Here is a 20,884-nt window from a genome sequence, read left to right on the forward strand (position 1 = left end):
GCTCGCTGTCTCCTGATGCACGGGGTTCAGTGCTCACGGGTCTCAAGGTCTTGCTCTTCTTTCTAGAGGGTAGTCAGAGCTCCCCTTGCCTGGTACTTTGATGCCAAATTATATACCCAATGAGATGGCAGAATTGATGAGCCATATTAGAGTTACACGTGTTTGTCCTTACAATTAACCCTGTTAGAAATCACACCTCATGAAATGGCATAATCTTATCAATCATCTTTCCCCACTTTCTATTAATCAGACCCATCAGGAAAAGAGCAACTATGTCCGCCAACATGGTCCCAAGTACCCAAGTACTTGTCTGGAGGGAATGATGATATCTATGGCTAGAAGAGTAATATCAAATTAATTACTGCACCGTAAGGGAGAGCAATTTTTCTTTTCCATTATGTGTAAAATTCACATAAGCATAGTTATTCATTGACTAAAACTAGAAACAAATAGAAACAATTTTTTTAAAGAAGAAGGAACAGGTAAAATCCAGCTATCTGGAAATACGTTCTCTGACATAACCTGGCCAATGTAATGCCGTTTACTCTAGACTATGTGTTGTGACCCGTTGTTTCATTGTTTTATGATGAGCAAGCAAATATATTTTCATGTACAATATTTTGCTCATTACTCTGCACAGGAATATATCTGGTCATATTAAATCATCATTGTTATATTCTAGAAGAAAATAATTAGTATCATATATACGCGTGGATAAGCTGAGTTTTTCAGCACATTTTTAATGCAGTGTTTGTGGTAACATTAGATGCCTCAGCTGTTATTGGGTCAGCTGATACTCAAGTATGTACAATAACAAGATTCTCCAAAAGTCACTTGGTATATATGTGTCATATATTAAAAATGGAGCAGGTAAAATTTCTATTGAAACATAAGATTAAAGCAAATTCCACCATTTATCAATGATGCCTTTGAGTAAGTTTCCTGCTAAGCCTCAGTTGATGATTTGAGACCCATACACTGCGATGTGCTAGCCTAGAAAGGGACGTGCAGATAAAGCACGCGGCACAGTTTACTGTAGGCCGTACTCCATTGTTTGCTTTTGCTTTGAGAATCAATAACCACCCATTGTACGTGGGGAAACGAATACTTTGAAAGGAAATCGACTGCCAGGTTTCAAGGTGACATGGGTAGGAAAAGGATGCTACAAAAACCGGAGAGCTCAAGGTTATGAACAGCTTTGTGGTACAGGCCTGATTAAGCTAACCGTGAACATGAGCACCCACCCAAGGCTGCAATGACATTCTCAGATATATCGTCTGAAAACCGACATAATAAATGGTCGTTCTTCACGGATTACCTGCATATGTCTGAACTATCTAGACTCCCTCCTTCCCCTTGACTAGCAATGCAGAAAGTGTTTTCCTGGTGACCTCCATGGATTAAATGAAGCTTCCAAATGAGTTTAGCCTAAGGGAGTCACTAAAAGTCACAAAGGAACCTGGGTGAGACATCGCAAGAGTTAAACAAAGTTTTACATTTATACGTAACCTGCGATAAGGCCAAGTTTACATATTCTATTCATATACTTTGAACTGCCTTTCCTAGCTATCTAAGGAATATGCAAATAGGATAAAGAAAATTGCCAGAAAGGAAACCTGGGACAGAGTAAAGAATGAGCACGAGTTCGTTCCTTTATTTGAAAAGCCAGTATACAGGATAGAAGTCAAACAGTATCACTTCAAAATCACAGAAACCTTTATTTAAACACAAAACAAAACTATATGAATGTGAAGTGGTTGTTCCCAGCACAGCATCCACCTAGAGCTTCACTGTTCCCAGCACAGCGTCCACCTAGATCTTCCCACTTCTGAAGGTGGTGCTTTCAGCTCTGCAGACCTTTGTCAAAGAAGTCTCTACTCTCCAACTTATCCCACCACCAAACAGCAGTCTTGGCACCCTCTAGAATTCCTCTTAAATCTCCCTTGAATTTGAGGAACGAAAAGAAGTGGGAAGGAGCAGTGGCTCTGAATTTAACAAGCCTGGCAGATCCCCGCTGAAACCACTATTTTATTGAATCTTTTTATGAAGGCTTCATGATGCAACGACGACAAGGAGTTTCCTGAGAGGACATGTCTGCAGTCATCTATTGATTGCGGAGACATGTTTAAGCAAGGTTGGAATGTGGAAATAATACTTTTACCTATCCTTGTATATTGACAGAAACACTGTCTTCAGTAGTATTGATACAAGATGCTTCTGAGGATTTTAGATTTTTGTTCTTGCTACAAAATATGCTCTTTGTCAAAGTTCTTCAAAAGTATCATATATTCTATTCATTAGCTAGGCTTGAGATAACACGAACATTGTCACTTTGTCCCAGAATGGTTCTCCAGACCAAGTCTACCATTGATTGGGAAAGAATTCACCAAAACAATCATTGAACTGACTTGCTCCATATATATGCAGTGGTATCCTATGAAATCAGAAAGATAATTTTACACTGGATATTGAAATGTGGCTTATTTTGGCAAGTAGTTCATTATATAAATATTGAAGTCTCAATATCAAAGTGTCAATCATCCACAATTCTTTAGAGTCCAAGCAAGCTAACTTAAGAGTAGCTATGTTGTTTGTTTTTTCTTGATTTTAAAGTCAAAGACTACACAATTTCCACAAGTTAGCCATTCATGGCAAAATATGTGAGAAGATTTAACATTTCAAATCTATTTACTCATAAAACTACCAAATTTTTAAAAAACTGGTAACTTTCCCTCTTTCAAAGTTATAATAATACATTAGGACATTGATTTGTGAAGGGGCTATATGAGGAGATTCCCTTCCCACCCCCCACCCCCCCAAAAAACCAACAGGACAAAGGTCTGCAGGGCAGAGCTTTCATAGCATGCAGTTTTCCGACTCAGTGAGCATAACTCAACTCGCTCTGAGTTACTGCACCCAGTGGCGTCGCCTGGGGAAGGTTCTCTCTGGACACACTGATTTTTTCCTTGAAATCGGTTTGCCTCAAACTTCGTGGGTTTTTTTGGATGGGCGATTTAAGAGGATAGTGCATGGCTGTGAAATTTTGTTTCCATGAATGAAGAAGGACATGAAAGGCAGCAATTTGAAAGGTGAAGAGGTGAAGGGAAAAAACTAGGGGCAGCTATTACTCATCCAAACAGATGAGCTTATAAACTGTCTCCAAGAATGGAATTGCAGATTTGACAAATATATTAAGTATAATGAAGCATAATTGGAAGGTGAGAAGGTTGTTTTATAATTTTTTTTAAAAAATACATAGCTTTGAAAAAAATCACTTTTGTAATTTGATAGTTTTTGTAACGTTATACCTCTTACTGGCCTTTCACAGCTATAATATACATCAGAAATAATCATACTAAAAAGCCAAAATTAGGGCAAGTCCAAAATGCGGGACTGTGAAGATGAAAATTTACAAATAATAAAAGTGCTCTCTTACATAATACATGCAACACTTTAATGATGGTAGACACTACTGCTCGGACCAAGTTCAATGCAAACTAGCGCTTATAAAATAACACAAGATTTCCATTAAATATATCCATTTGTTTATTAGAAACTGAAATCTTGGGTGCCTGCTGAGATAACTATATCATTGTTTTATAAACAAGTGTGACTTGGTCCCTATCTTCATGAATTAAATTGCTTATTCTCTTTATGCTTTCCATAAATTAATTTTAATTTTTAGGCACTAGCATACTTAATTAAAATATTAGAGAAGGATGGCTTGTAAATGAGATGGTCTGTGTTATATAAAAAAGTAAAACTCCTTTAATATTTCAAAAGCAATCTACTCTAGATATGGAAAGTAAGGAAAATATTACATTAAGATGAATAGAAGGGCAAATGTTATTAACTGACCAAACCAATGATGGTCAGAAAAGTAGAAGATTCTAGAAATAAAAAGCTAACATCCTTTCTTACCAATGCACTAAAATCTACAAAGTCACCGAGTCGTTGGTTGGTTTTCCATTATAATACAAATGCCAGTTTTAAAAATAATAAAACAAAAACTTGACTTCAGGAAATCTCTGAGGCATTTTTGAGACCAGCACAAGCCAATATGCAATATATACACATATAATTTTAACTTTTTATGTATTTTTTTAAACTTAAAAAAATCATTTTATTGGGTGCTCATACAACTCATCACATCCCTACATCCATCCATTGTGTCAAGCACATTTGTACATTTGTTTTGTCATCATCATTCTCAAAACATTTTCTTTCTGCTTGAGCCCTTGAAATCAGTTCCTTATTTTTCACCCTCTTTCCCTAACCCTCCCTCTCTCACAAACCCTTGATAATGCATAAATTATTATTATTTATTAATGCCTTACACTGACTGATGTCTTCCTTCACCCAATTTTCTGTTGTCCACCCCCCAGGGAGAGGCTATATGTAGATCCTTGTGATTGGTTCTCCCTTTCTGCCCCCACCTTTCCTCTTCCCTCCTGGTATCACTACTCTTTTTTTTAACATTTTATTAGGGGCTCATACAACTCTTATCACAATCCATACATATACATACATCAATTGTATAAAGCACATCTGTACGTTCTTTGCCCTAATCATTTTCTTTCTTTCTTTTTTCATCTTTTTAATAAGACTCTCCAGTTTGTAACACTTTAGTGAAAAAGGAAAGCCATAAAGTGAGAAAAAAATCCCTAAATAGATTTACCAAATCTGAAGTACAAAGATGGATGATAAAGAGAATAGATAGGTAAATTCACCATCTAAATTCCAGACCCTACACCAAGAATTATCAGATTATCTAGGTAAATGATAGTGATCTCAATCTACCACCTCCTTAATATCACACAACTAATGACCATGCAGAAAAAGCGTATAGAAAACAGTTGGCTTAATATTTACAGGATAAATATTATGGATACACTAACTTAGGACCTGGTTTTGCTCAGATGTACAATGATATCTATTCATAATTACCTTTGAAATATAACCACAATTAAAATGTTATCCACCAACACCACTATTTTCATTTAAATTAGGCAAAATTCAAAATAAATATAAAAATATAATATAAACATAATATAAAAATTCATATCCATACCATTGATCCACCGTGCTTCTGGGTCATGAAGCACAAAGTCTTTCCTGAAGAGGTCTTCTAAAGACAGTCTTGTTTCTGATGAATTTGTGAGTTCATCTATAATAAGAGAAATTTTAGATTAGAATGTCTATTTCACGAGTTTTTATAAAGAATACATTACAATTTCATCATATTGCTTCACAGATATGTTAAGTAGGCAAATACACAAGATGATTTTTTAAGTGGCTGTTGGAATTTCAGCTTTGCCTTTTTAGTCAAATCAATTATTTTAATTAATTGTGATATTTAATTAACCTTTCATGTTAATTTAATTTAGCATGAATACCTTTAATGGTTCAATCCTATGTTTTGTAGTGATATATCCCATATATAACATTAAACTCAAGCCCCATTCCCATCAAGTCAAGTCGGACTCAGAACAGCTCCACAGCCTCTCGGAGACTGGCCACCCTGATGGCAGCTGACAGCTTCCCCTGTTTTCCATGGAGCAGCTGCTGAATTTGAACCACTGACCTTTTGGCTAGCAGCCCAACATTTAACCCACCGCACCACAGGGATTCCTTTTGTATGTTCTCTGCAAGAGGGCATGCTTTTCACTCGTCTCTTCTTTCCAAAAGCACTTTGATATTTTCTCTCTTTCTCTTTTTTAGCTTCTTGTGCATTGGATAAAGCTTTTTAGAGCAGCTAATTAGCTTGATAGCCACCCCTTCATACACGTTCTGTTTCAACACATCCACTGCGATCCCCTCAACATGACATCGCTTGTCCCGTCCCTCCCTGGGTGTGCTATTGCCATTCTTCCTTCTTTCCTTACTGTATTAGTTACATGGTTTCATATCGAGCTGATAAATAGAGGATATTAGCCTGTCAATCAGGTCACAGCGTGATGATGACTCCTGGTGAGTGTGAATTTCTAATGAGGTTTCTGGAAACTTTCTTTCTTCGTGCATGTAGGCCACGCACTCTCTGCTTTTACCTTCCTGGTGAGGACACACACGCGCTCTCTGTCGTCTTAATCTTTCTATGGACAAGCCATGTGGAGCTAAGCTGAGTCCCGAGTGAGCCATGTGGAGACAGCCCTGTGAAGATTCCACTGTCATTGGATCCACAAGAGTTCTCACCCACCAGCCTAGGACCTTCCTACATTCGGCATCATTATGAGTGGCAACATTGAGTCTAAAGAGGAATTTATGGACTAGGATTGGCCATATTGGTTAATATCCGGACTGGGTGAGATGCTTTCTCAGTATACAATTGCTCTTTGAGATAACGCTCTCACCTACACGTATATGATTGTCTCTGGATTTGTTTCTCTAGCGAAGCTGGACTAACACACTTACCCTGCAGAATTTTAACCTTGTGTAAAAGTTGCCTGTTTGTTCTCAAATGGTTGATATTTTCGGTTTGACTCTATTGTCCAAACATGCGACAGAAATGAATATATGTAATAAAGAAAACTTCTGGAGGCAGAGGAAGTGACTGGACAATGAAAACAGAGTAAGTACCAAATTTCACCAAATCATCACCACCCAACAAATGCAGAGCGGATTTAAGAATTAAATGTAAAAATGCAAATGATAAAAGTCTTTGTATTTTCATGGAAAGCACACGCACCCCCCCACACACACACGCACACAAACCAAACAAATCCACTGACATCATGTCCATTTCAGTTCATAGCTGCTTCCATATCCATCCCTGAGAAACAGAGAACCGTTCTACACACGTAGGTACACTCAGGCTCCAAAAGCTGAGAAAGGGAAGCATGGTTAGGGTGCCAAAAGAAAGCACAAGAAAAACACCCTTTTAGAGATAAGAGGCTATCGACATCGATGTTTAATTTCCTTTGCAAAATAATTTCATTGTTTATTTGCTGTGCAAAGTCATCTTTTTGACCTTTCTGTGTGACCTTCACTGGGTCAAAAATAAAATGTCAAGGATACACACAAACCTCATTAGATTTTGTTTATCAGAGGTTCGGCACACTGCAGCAAGTGCTTTGCTTTTTCCAGCTAAAAAGTTGGAGCAAAAGAATCAATATATCTTCAAATGCAATTCCATTTTCACTTGAGCCAGATAGTTAACCCCAAAATAACTTCTAAGAAACAACTCGAGTGTGGGAATCTAGTGAAAATGGTGAGAATTATTTTATTCCAGGCTCAGCATTAGATATTTTTATTATCAATTGGAAATTCAAAATGCTATGTCAGCCAGTGATAAACACTTAATCATTTGCCCAACAACTAGCCAGACATACCAAATATGGAATTTGGTTTATCTGTTCAACAACATTGAGACTTTCGGCTTTCCAGGCATTCTGAGAACTACTGTAAGGTCCAAGAGACTTGCCTCCTGAGGGGCTTCTACTCCAGTATAAGAAAAAATAAGTGTCAGAAAACGATGCAGAATATATACAAGTTCAGAGAAAGAATATAAATATCTTTTGAAAAGAAAGGGAGACATCTCTTTGAAACATAAAATGACAAGCACTTCATAGATTTCAACATTTCAAAAGGCAGAGAAAAATGTCATTTTAGATGTGGGCAGAAGAATTCACAGCTTGACAAAAACAATAACAACCAAAAAAAACTTCTCTGTCTCTGAAATTCATTTTGCTTCAGAGAAAGTTTGGGATTTTCAGATGAGCTAATACGATTACAATTTCAGATGTTAATTTATTCCACGACGTATCAGTAAGAGCAGATTTTGGTATACAAATTTCAAAAGAAAGATTTTTCTTGGATTTCTAGAAAAACATATTCACTTATCTCCATTTGCTAAGCCACCTACCTCCAGTTCACTACACTGGTGGCTTGCCTGTTGCTACTATACCAGAAGATATGCCACTGGTTATTCGAATACTATAGCCATCCCCTTTGATGCAAGGAGCTTCCAGATTAAAACGTATTAAAAGGCAAAGCCAAGCCATCTCCTTGCAAAAACGATACAATAAAAACTCTATAGATCACAACAGAATGTTGTCTATTATGGGATGTACTGGGTTCGGAGGCACTCAAAAAAAAATAAAACAAAACCAGTGACCACGCTAAAAACAGTAATGTTCGGGACATACGTTTTGATCAACTGAAATTCATATTGGTAAAGGAGGTAGAGATTGAGCTAATTTTAGGATGGGGCTCCAAAAAGTTTGTGGAAAAATAAGGTTGTCCCACAAACTCTTGAAGCCTCTTTGTATTTACTTTTAAGACCAGCGAATATGATGGTAACGTAATATCTCAAATAAAGAATCTTGTCTTCTCATAGTCACCAAGGTTATACATCTTTATGGAAACAGATTGTCACATCTTTTTCCCATTGAATAGCTGAAGATTTCAAACTGTTGACTTTTCGATTGGCAATAGAGAAAGCTCCTATGTTCATATCTACTGAATTGAGAGAGAAAATGACAGTATGTAGAGGACACTGGTATTAAAATTCACTGAGTTGATTCATTCAGACTTACTATGCCATAACTTACCAAATATATTTGGCTTACCATACTCTTTTTCTAAAAAAAGAAAAAAAAATCCCAGTGCCCCCTACAACAGACTATCATCCAGATACAGTGCAGGTGTAAACTTTTACCACTCTCTGGATTGTCCCTGTGCCGCCCAGTCAACAGTCCCACCTGCGTTGTGAAACAAAAGTCTTTGTGTGGTGAACAGAATGGTCCTACAGGGGATTGGTTTGATTTGGTTTTGAAGCTTTGTGTTTTTAACTTTTCCATTGTGAATTAGGTAAAGGTTCACAGAACAGCTCATCTGGTTTACATGAAACATCTTGTTTCATTTTATCTTATTTCAACTCAATTGCAATCTTCTCAATGTACCATCACTTGGAAACAACAGGGATTTAAGGATTGTAGCCTCCTAGAAATAGATACTGTACCTAACTTGTCCTCTGAGGTGGGACTATGTAGATTCAAACTACTGCCCATATTGGGGTTGGAAAGTGAGCAAATAACTATTTGTGTCACTCCCTAAATCATGTATTATAGATGGATGGTCCTCATAGACCTGTCCACTTTTCTGTATTCCAACATGAATTGCACATACTTTGCACTCAATCTTATTTTATGATAGGTAGGTTGATTGTGCCAACATGGCCAATGTACACATGTGGGATTAATTGAAGGGCAAAGAGATAAATGGCTCGGCGAGCCTCACCTTTTTTGTCTCTTGATCTTTTATCATCAGACCAGTGTGCAGCTTCCTTGCTTATTCTGTGCCTCAATTTGCAAGCTACACTACCTGTGGGACACCTGACCTGTAGACTGTGTTGTTGTAATTTGAGGTTCCTTCAAGACCTGCTTCGCGATACTACTGGAATATACATCTCTTGAGCTGGGGACTGTGGGACCCTGTCATCTGGCTGACTGTTGGTGACCTGCCTTGCTGTTTGCTGTCTGTGCCCAGATAGCCTGAATTGCTCTACAGAGGACTACCCGGCAGCCCTCAAGACTTGAAGGACTGCCAGTGTCTCACGGGAGTGAGTTGCACTGAGCCATTTATACTGCTTTATAATTTAATTAACTGTTTACTTCTTATGTTATCTATATCTATCTATATAAATATATAGATAATATATACAAAATTATTAGCATTCTGTATATATAAATATATACAAAGTTATTAGCGTTCTGGTTTTGTTTCTCTAGAGAATCCTGTACAACATATTATTTTACAAAGATTATTTTGGAATTTAAAAAAAAAGAACTGTGTTTGTGGAGACATGATTCATACCCAGAGAAGGTTGCCTTATGATAGTCTTTAAATCTTGAATTGAAAGTTACATGTGAGGTCACATTTCAGCAAATTGGCCACCACCAGAACTCTGAATATTAACCCTAATTATTGTGTTCCTTTCAAAAATTCACTTATAGGAGAGCAAATTGTAAACAATACAGTAAAAGGAAGATGAGAATGTAAGGAAGTAGGCCCTTCACTTAGTGGAAATGGAACCACCAGCACATACCCAAAATCAGGATGCTAAGTACCAGGAGAAAAAGAATCCACTGGCATGTCTGCTACAGCAACGCCATCCATCATTTACAGAAATGGAAACGCATGTCAAGGGGGACAGTATGCAAGGAAGAGACATCATTGGTTAAGTAGCTACAAGGCGTACATCTTCCATATTGTGCTGCTAACCACACGGTCACCAGTTCTAAATCACTAGCAGCTCTGTGGGGGAAAGAGGAGGTTTTATACTCTGAAAAATCACAGGGACAGATCTACTCTGTTCTAGAGGGTCACTATGATTTGGAATTGACATGGTGGCAGTGAGTTGGTGTTTTTGGGTTTTGGTTGGCAACATAAATGTGGTATGAGGAAAAATTGAATTTTGCATTTTCATGCCCACAAAAGTGTGTTCAGTTTTGGAATATTTCCAACCTGCATAGTTGCTCTATTCGGTCAAATACTTCCTTGTATCGTCTCAGAGGTTCCCTGTTAACAGTCAAGTTTTAAGTTTATCCTATTAATTAAGAAAAACATTCAGTAAAATATAAAACCCATCCAGAAGTCTTTCTCAAAGGCAGTACACTTGACTACGTCAACATGTTAAGATCAAAAGATAAATCATACAAATAGTAGATCATAAGTTAGTCTTGTCAATGAAGGAAATTTCAAGTCACTTGCCACGTAGCATTGTTGTGAACTCTGCTTTATCCATGCAAGCAAAAGGACAAAAGGGAAAAGTGGATCATGCTTGACTGCTTTAAGTCCCAGAAAATGGTCTTTGTTTATCTTATTATGACAGAGGTTGCCTTTAATATGTCTTTCTTTTTCCTTTCCATATTCTTTTAAAAGTCATGTTGTGACATTGACTTTCTTAAATAGAGAGCCTTGTTAATTCCTCATAAACTCTAGTACTTAGAACTACTTGTGATTCAGAAAAATCATATGGAAGATAATGTCTAATATATATTTCCATCAAAATTTGTGTCCTAAAACATATTATATTCCAAAATAAATGTAATCTCCTTCTTGGATTCAAAAGGGAGCATCAGAATTTTGGGGGACAGTCCAGGGATATGAGCAGGCTTTGCTATCAGGCAGAGCTTACTTGTAAACTTGATTTCGGTGGATGGAACTATGGTACAAGATGATACCTGGTCAGTTGACCACCCTCTTCACCCAATCTGAATTTTCTCTAGGTTTAAATATTTCTCACTTGTTTCCAGGTAGAGATTTCCTCTCTGGCTTTTAAAATACTACTAGTGGTCTTTTCTTTCTAACTCTGTAATTTTATTTTTATCTTTACTTTCTGTTTCTGCTTGTTTTTAATTGTTTAATTGTTTTTGCTGGGTTTCTAAGTTTATGAAATGCAAAAAAATAAATAAAATTTTAAAAAGCGATTTAACTATAGATGCACCTTATATGTGAATATTATAGAAAGAAATTTATTTTTTTAATTTATGGGGAAATTCCATTATGGTTCAAAAAGACAATATTCTTCATTGTACTTTGGTGAGTAATTACCTGAGGTCTGTAAAGCTCATTTAAAATTCAAATACTAGCCTCTCCCTTTCTGGATGAAACACTAGAAATGAAATTGAAGATACACGGAAATAAGTAGTCCAGTGGAATAATGGATCTCAAGGACACGTGTCTTCACAATCCTGAGCTCAAAACAACTAGCTGGTACCTAACTACCATGACCAACTGCTATGACATGGATCATAAAAGGTCCTAGATGAAATGGGAGAAAAATGCACATTAACACTCAAAACCATTATCAAAAGTTCAGAATATCAGATAGAGACTGCTGGAATCCCTAAGACGATAGCCCCTATTCAACGTAATGAACTCACCCCCACGATTTGATATTCAGCTAAACACTAGATAGTTCTATAATGGGAACAATAGCAGTAACGAGGCATGAACACCTTAGAATTCTCTACTATTTGACATCAAAAGATCTGTATTTACCTAAGGACAAAATCAGAACGATTAGGAAAGATAACAAATAAACAGGAAATGCAGGAAGGAAGTAGGGTATCTGATGTTACATTGTGGGGATTGCAACCAATGACATGAAACAAAATTTAAATCAATTGCTGAATGAAAACTGACCTGCTTTTTGTATAACTTTACTCAGTTTACAAATAAAGTTAAATCAACCCATTATGTTCTAATTCCATTTTTTCCATAAGCTTTATGTAGGCCCCAAGTACACAAAAAGATCAAATGTAGTCATAAAAATGCATTTAAAATACATTTATGATAGTAATTTGCTTACTAAGTCTTCCTCATTAGGACTGCTCTTCAGAGGTTCCTTAAATCCTAGAGGGCAAAACTTCGTCCCACCCACTTAGTGTTATCAGGACAGACCTATCCCTGGGAAAGAGAATCATGCTTGGTGAAAGAGAGGTTCAGAGAAAAGAGAGCAAGGCTCTCAATGAGATGGATTGGTATAGTGGATGCACAATGGGTTTAAATATAACAACCGTGAAGATGGTTCCGGATCAGGCAGGTGTTGTTCTGTTGTTAAAAGTGGGTACTTGCAAGACATCTAACAACAACACGGTTAACTGCTAAATTATGACAAAAGCTAAATTTATATAAAAGAATGAAGAAGATGACAAATAAGCTATTATAAACTGATGTATCAGTCTCTTTCTTCTTCCCACCAAACTCTGACCCTTTAAATAAAAAAAGTTTCTTATGACTTGAATTGAGTACAAAATATCAAATTGAGAATTACTAATGTTTTCATATTCATGTTTCACAGTTATGAGTCTATATTGCCTTTTCTTCGTTCTCAGAGAGAGGCAAACTAGAATGCTGAAACAGTGGTCAGAACTAAGCAAGCTAATCAAGGGGTTCATACCGGTTCAAATCTTTTTTAAATCATTTTATTGGGGGCTCATCCAACTCATCACAATCCATACATACATCAATTGTGTAAAGCACATTTGTACATCTGTTGCCCTCATCATTCTCAAAACATTTGCTCTCCACTTAAGCCCTTGGCATCAGCTCCTCATTTTCCCCCTCCTTCCATGCTCCCCCTCACTCACAAACCCTTGATAATTTATAAATTATTATTATGCTGTTATATCTTACACTGCTCAACGTCTCACTTCACCCAATTTTCTGTTGTGCGTCCCCCCAGGGAAGAGGTTATATGTAGATCCCTGCAATCAGTCAAATCTTAACTAACCTGTGTGCCCTTGACCAGACACTCCACTGAAGTAACAGTTTCATCAAGAAAGCACGTGATGGCCACATCACAGCCTGCTTCTCTGCTGTCCTTGTTCAGTGCCATCTCGTCGGTTCCAATCCTGAGTGCCTTTATGCACAAGAGAATGAAATTGTGCCCCTGTTCCTGCACCATCTTCATAATCAGTTTTGTTTCAGTCCACTGTGTGAGCACTGTATCAGTCTTCTGATAGAGCCTTTAATGTCCTTCTTCTTTTGGAATTGATCTGCCTCTTGTTTTCAGGAGAGACCATGAGACCCCTTAACTACACAGTGTACTTTGAAGTCCAGAAGGACCATTACTAGATTCGTCTTCAAACTTGTTATTCATTGAATTCATAAGAGGCTTTGGGTTTACTAAAAAATCTCATTATTCAAATTGGCAAACTATTGATAATTCCAATAGTTTACAAAACTCTTCGAATTGATGTCTGAATTTGGGTAGACACTAAGCAATGAGACACGCACTTGTACACAGAATATTTTAAATTCTGTAAAGAGAAAGAAAACCACATGCTCTACTACACACACACACACACACACACACACACACACACACACACACACACACACACACCTCGAGCTCTGACTAGTCATCCTTAAGTGCCGCCCATCGGGCACATGCACTGTCTATTTCCATCACATTATCAGATTACTGTGAGCAGAATTGTTTGCTCATGTCTCCCATTTCTCCACACTAGCAGTCCAAAGAGTGTGATTTGTATTCTTTCAGGAATGGGCCTAGACTGCTTTTATAAGAATACAAATTGCTTTTATAACACAAACTAAACTAACTGTTAAAATAATCTAAACTGCTTTTATAAGAACACAAATTGCTTGCTCACCTATTACAATTGTGCAGATGGTGCAGGATTATATATGGGCTCACTTTGTAATAGATGGTGTTGCTATAAGTCAGAATAAACTCCACGGCCCTTAATAGCAGTAATAACAGATTCATAATTTGATTGAATAATAGAAGAAAATGTCAGCAAGGAAATCCAATTATATTGTTAAAAATTCAAGAAATAAATTAGGATAAACATAATAACATACTCAAACATGGAACTTACTGCCATCAATTCAATTCTGATTCATGGAACTCTGTAATTAGTATTCTATGAATGCTGGAGGAAATAATTTTTAAAGAAAAAATTCAACATCACAGTAACATCAGAAAGAAAGTAAATATCTATGCTTTCTGGGAAAGGTTATTTGTATGTGATTGTTTTCTCTTTATCAGCTGGATTATGCTTGTGTACGCTTCATTCAGATACGTTCACCCATGCTGATCTTGGAGGAAAAGCAGAGATAACATGAGTTTATGCCTATCAATGCAACATAATTCCTTTTTTAATTCAACAAAACAAAATAGAAAGTCTGCATCTTGCCTGAGCTTGATGCTTATAAGTAGCGCTAGTCTCAAAATATGAAAATCATTATTTCCCCTTGATAAAAGCACAATAGAATTGTTTAGTTGTTATTTTGACATTCTAAAACAGGCCATATGTTTAAAAAACATCTTTTGAATTGTAGCTGCCATAAGATTGTTTGCAACATAATGTAACATGACATTTTAGCTAACTGTAACCAGAATTACTATTTTATTTGGACACAGGGCAACTAGAATAAATGTACTTCATGTTTTGTATAATAACTAAGCAACTACCATCAGTTTAATAAATTATTCAAATTTACCAATTATTTTCTGAAGAATTCTCTTTATAAATGGGGAAACATGCATTATTTTTAAGAAAGGGTGAAATCATTTTAAACCTAATATCTTAAAAATGATTTAATATATTAATGCATTACTTCAGTGATTTTAAAAAGTAATCAAGGATTAGAGGGTCAGAATATAAACTAAACAATTAATTCTTAAAACATTAAGAGGCTCATAAATGTGTCTCATTGTAAATGAATTTAAGACACACAAATAGAATACATAACTTAAAAACTAACGCCACACTTTTTAAAACCAAAGTACAAAATATGCATTGCCCAGTGCGCATATTGTAAATGTATTTCTATCAGGTTTTGTAAAAGAAAATATTGTCCAAGGAAAAGACACACAAGGATATCAGAAATCTAAAAGATTCCTTGATTGGCCTTCCCAGTCACTTTCCTTATTTTCCACTGCAGCAGAGGCAAGCACTATTGGGACTCCTATGAGGAAATATCCGCCTTTATTGTGTGTGTGTGTGTGTGTGTGTGTGCGTGTGTTCTGTTCGTTAATGTTATAGCTGACAGTGGTCAATGGTGCTTGTATAAACAATTCTTTGTATAATTTCTGTATAATAATCAAGTTTGTGGATTATAAAATATATAAAATATAAAATTCGATATATCTATTCTATGATTGAATGACATCAGTGCTATTTCCAGGTCTTGCTATGTACAAACATTCTTAAGGTCTTTCTAATTTCTCCACCTGGCCCCTTGATCCAGGATTTAAAAATTTTTAAATGTATTTGCTTAATCATAAGCCAACTTTTATTTGCCTGTTTCCTATGTGGACACCTTAAAGCAAACTACTTTTTCCAAAAATTCTTTGCCTCTACATGTGAAAAAAATTCCTCTGTTATTAATTAATGTACATGCTTCTGTATTTATATTTTGAGTGAGTCTTTGGAAAGATAAGAAAATCTCTTAAATAATGTCTTTTTAAAATTATTTTATTGGGGGCTCATACAATTCTTATCACAATCCATCCATACATCCATTGTGTCAAGCACATATGTACATGTGTTACCATCATCATTCTCAAAACATTTGCCTTCTACTTGAGCCCTTAATATCTGCTGCTCATTTTCCCCTCCCTCCCCACCTCTCCCATCCTATAAACCCTTCATCATTCACATATTGTTATTATTTTGTCATATATTACACTGTCTGACGTCTCCCCCTGGCCTCTTCTCTGCTGTCCCTGCCCCAGGGAGGAGGCTATGTGTAGATTCCTGGAATCAGCTCCCACTTTCTACCCCACATTCTCTTCACCCTCCAGGCATCACCACTCTCATCACTGGTTCTGGAGGAGTCATCTATCCTGGATTCCCCTGTGTTTCCAGTTGCTATCTGTACCAATGTACATCCTCTGGTCTGGCCAGATTTTCAAGGTAGTATTGGGATCATGATAGTGGGGTTAAATAATGTCTTTGTGTAAACAGAACTCCATAATTTATTCAATAAAATCACATTTTCTTTGCTCCTTATTTTTGCACGTTTCTTTGTAGAAAAGACAACGGTAACTAAGGTCAACTTAAAGGTTATAAGAATATGCCCATATGCTTCCTAGAAGAATGGTTATTCAGGTTTTCTCAATACTCCATATTTAAGGGATTTTCTTTTATTGTATTATATAAAAAGATTTTTTGTTTGTTGTATTTTAGCTCCCTCTTTTCCAACTATATTACAGGAAAATTTTCAGTAAATTAGATAACTGTTGTCCTCTTTTTCAATAACCAATTTTTCTCTAACAATCTTCTTTATATACTGATATTGGAAACCAACCAAGCAATTTTTTAGTGGATTCTGGTTTATAGCAATCCTTTAGGAAAGATGAGAACTCTCCCAAGCTTTTCCAAGATTGTATATCTTTCAAAAATAGACTACTCTATTTTTTTTCTTGCTAAACAACTGATGGGTTTGAGGCACAGACTGTTCTCTTAGCAGCCAAGTGATTTATCCACTGTGAAACCAGGGCACTTTTGCCAATGCTACATCATATTAATTAATCAACTGATCAATTAATTAGACTTATATTTTGAAAACTGGTACTGTATGTCAACTAATTTTATTTCTTAAGATCATCTTCATTATCCTCAGTCCTGTTCATTACAAATATATTTTTTAATATTTTGGGTCATATAATTCACCTACCATACAGTTTAATAGTTCAAACATACCAAGAAGTGTGTGAAATTATCACCACAATCAATTTCAGAACATATTCTTTTCTATTGCATCCTCATGTTAGCTACTCACATCCTTTTAGAAGGCTAGTTGGGATTACTCTGAACTTAAAGAGTTGGGAAGGCATGGCATTTGTTCTATAGTTTTTTTCCATTTATAAATTTGTATACCCCTCCATTGACTTAGATCACCTTTCATTTTACTTAGTTCTATTTTGGAAGAGCTCCGCTAGCACAGTGTTCAAACACTGGACTGATAACCAAAAGGTTAATGGGTCAAACCTACCAGTTTCTCCACTCAAGAAAGACTGAGCAGTCGGCAATAGTCAAGATAGAAAACTATTTCGTCTCTTGGGGCCAGTTCAACACCGTCCTATACATTATGAAGCTTAAAGGATCACAATGGCCCGAGTACAATGAATTTTTATAATTTGGACATTTCTGTATTAAATATTTACACATCTTCTGATTTGTTTATTCTTCAATGTTTCAAAAATGTTAGCACGATTGCAAATGCTAACTCTAAAATATAACTTCTGGGTTTATTTTTCTTTACCTAAATATATCAACTTAACATGTTAATATTATATCTTGTTAATAATAAAATTACATATGGGCCCAAGACCTTATCTATAGATTTTTTAAAGTTATCAATATACATAAACTGTCAGCTACATAAAATGAAGGTTTTATTTATTTCTAAGTCTATGACTTTCATTTATTTTTCTTGTCTTATGCAACGTGTTAAAAATAACAAAGATAAAGACTCTAGCAACCTCCATTATAATGTTGAACAGAAGTAGTGACAGCAGACATCCTAATATTATTCAATCACCATAAATTATGAAATTACTGTAGGATTTTGTAAATATACTTTATTGTATAAGAAAGAATGATATTCTATTTCATATGAAATTTTGTCATAAATAAATAGTTATTTTTAATTAAAAGATTTTATTGCATCCAAAAATTCAAAATTGTGGTGAATAAAGTGTGTTAAGTTTTAGGCTGTGCACCCAAAGTTCTGCACTTAAACCTACCTTCTGCTCCACAGGAAGAAGATGAGAAATTCTGCTTCTCTCAAGAGTTACAGCTCTTAAAACCTTCAAAAATAAAACTCATTGCCATCAAGTCAATTCCAACTCGTGCCTACTATATAGGATGGGGTAGAACTGCCCCTGTGGGCTACTGAGACTGACTTTTTACAAGACTAGAAATTTCATTTCATTTTTACAACTTTCCATTTTCCTAAATTCATACTTCGACAAATTGACAGAACAAGGACCTTATGGCAGGTTTAAAAATCAAGAAAGATGTGCGGCAGAGTTGCATGTCCTCCTAAGAGTTAATCAATCTGTGTTCTGAGCACCTAATCAAAGAAGTTGGATGACAGAAAGAAGAATGTGGCACCAAGATCGGAGATAGCCTTATTAACAAACTGCATGCAATACATCACTGTACTTGCTGAATGAGGAGGACTTGAAGCGTTTGCTGATGAACATCAAAGACTGGAATCTTCAGCATAGGTTGCAATTTCATGTCAAGTAAACCAAAATCCTCACAACTGGACCAACAGGTAACATCATGGTACACGGAGAAAAGATTGAAATTGTCAAGGATTTCATCGTGTTTGGATCCCCAAATCAAAGATCATTGAAGCAGCATTCAAGAGAACAAACGAACTTGCTGTGGTAGTTACATAGTTAGGCATCAATTTGAGGATTCAGAGTGAAGGGATGGAGTCTAGCCTGTCAATCGGGTAGAGGCTTGATGACTTCATTTGGAGGCACTAAGGAGAAAAATAGCTCGCTGGAGGAAGGACACAGGCTCACTTCCTTGAGACATCCCTGTGGAGAAGACATATGGAGAGAGGCTGAAGCCATGTGGAGACCCCTGCCAGCACTGAGATGCTTACAATGCTACTGGATCCACAAGACTTTGCACCGACTGGCCTGTGATCTTCCTGCATTTGGTGCCATTGCAATTGGTACCATGTGGTTTGTGAGTCTGAAGAAGAATTTCTAGATTTGTATCAGACATATGGGTTAATATCGGACTTATGGACTTGATCTGGACTGGGCTGAAAAGCTTTCTCAATATTCAACTGCTTTGTATATAAAGCTCTTTCTTATACACATATGAGTATGTCTGTAAACTTGTTTCTCTAGTCTGTCTGAACTAACACACTTATATTGGATAAATCTGCTGTACAAAATCTCTTTAAAGTGTTGAAAAGCAAGGAGGTTATTTTGAAGACTAAGATGTGCCTACTAAATGGTTGCATATGCATGCATGTGAAAGTTTGATATTATAGACGGAAGAAGAACCAATGCATTTGACTTATGGTGTGGTAAAGAATATTGAAAGTACCATAGACTATCATGTTCAGCCTTTATTTGAGTTTCAGTAATTCCTCTAGGTTACGTTGCCCTTGATCAAGTCCTACCAGAACTCCTACACCCTGCTCACCATCAATTCTATATCACTTATTATTCCCTTGTCCCTGGGTTTGTTAACAACCAGTTCCTTTCCCCTGCCCCACCCCTCACCCATGTCACGCTGAAACATGAGAGTGGAATGAGAGGAAAGCAAAAGGAAATAGAAGAAAGGACTAGTAGGCAAAGGACATTTATAGAGATCTAAATGCAGGCATGTACATATGTAAATATATTTGTATATGATGATGGGGAAGTAGAACTATGTGCATATATTTATAGGTTGAGTATTAAGGTAGCAGAAGGACGTTGGGCCTCAACTCAAGTACTCCCTCAACACAAGAACACTTTGTTCTATTAAACTGACATTCCATGATGCTCACCTTCCCAACATGATCACTGAAGACAAAGTAGGTACATAAGCAAATGTGGTGATGAGAGCTGATGGTGCCAGGCTATCAAATGATACAGTGTCTGGGTCTTAAAGGCTGGACGATAAATAAGTGGTCATCTAGCTGAGAAGCAACAAAACCCACATGGAAGAAGCACATCAACCTCTGTGATCAAGAGGTGTTGATGGGATCAGGTATCAGGCATCAAAGACCCAGAACAACAACAAAAAAAATCTTATCATTGTGAATGAGGGGGAGTGAGGAGTGGAGACCTAAATTCAATCTGTGGGCAATTGAACATCCCCTTACAGAAGGGTAACAGGGAGGTGATGAGCCAGTCAGGGTGCACCAATGAAGCATACAACTTTCCTCTAGTTCTTTAATGCTTCCTCACCTCCCCCGCCCCACTATCATGACCCCAATTCTACCTTACAAAACTGGTTAGACCAGAGAATGTACAGATGAGAGCTGGAAAGACAGGGAATCCAGGACAGATAAAACCCTCGGGACCAATATTGACAGCAATCATATCAGGAGAGGAAGGGGTAGGTACAGGGAGAAAGGGGGAACTGATCACAATGATCTACCTATAACTCCCTCCCAAGGGGATGGACAACAGCAAAGTGGGTGAAGAGAGACATCGGTAAGTATAATACATGAAAAAAAATAATAATTTGGAAATTATCAAGGGTTCATGAGGAAGGGAGGGTAGAGAAGGGAGTGGAAAATGAGAAGTTGATACCAAGGGCTCAAGTAGAAAGAAAATGTTTTGAAAATGATGATGGCAACAAATGCACATGTGTTTGACACAATGGATGGATGTATATATTGTGATAAAAGTTATAAGAGCTTATAATGATTTTTTTAAAAA

At 36.6% G+C, this 20,884-nt stretch overlaps 1 protein-coding gene across 2 annotated transcripts in view; it reads right to left on the minus strand.

Annotated features, from left to right (window-relative positions):
• Positions 1-20,884, minus strand: part of DPP10 (dipeptidyl peptidase like 10) — a 775,824-nt gene that overhangs the window by 578,369 nt on the left and 176,571 nt on the right. For both annotated transcript variants that reach the window (XM_075529534.1, XM_075529533.1), the window contains exon 3: positions 5,072-5,167. In XM_075529534.1, the coding sequence (XP_075385649.1) occupies positions 5,072-5,167 (96 nt within the window). The remainder of the gene's footprint in view (positions 1-5,071; positions 5,168-20,884) is intronic.

Source organism: Tenrec ecaudatus, chromosome 13 (assembly GCF_050624435.1).
Source record: "Tenrec ecaudatus isolate mTenEca1 chromosome 13, mTenEca1.hap1, whole genome shotgun sequence".
Taxonomy (NCBI): Eukaryota; Metazoa; Chordata; class Mammalia; order Afrosoricida; family Tenrecidae; genus Tenrec; species Tenrec ecaudatus.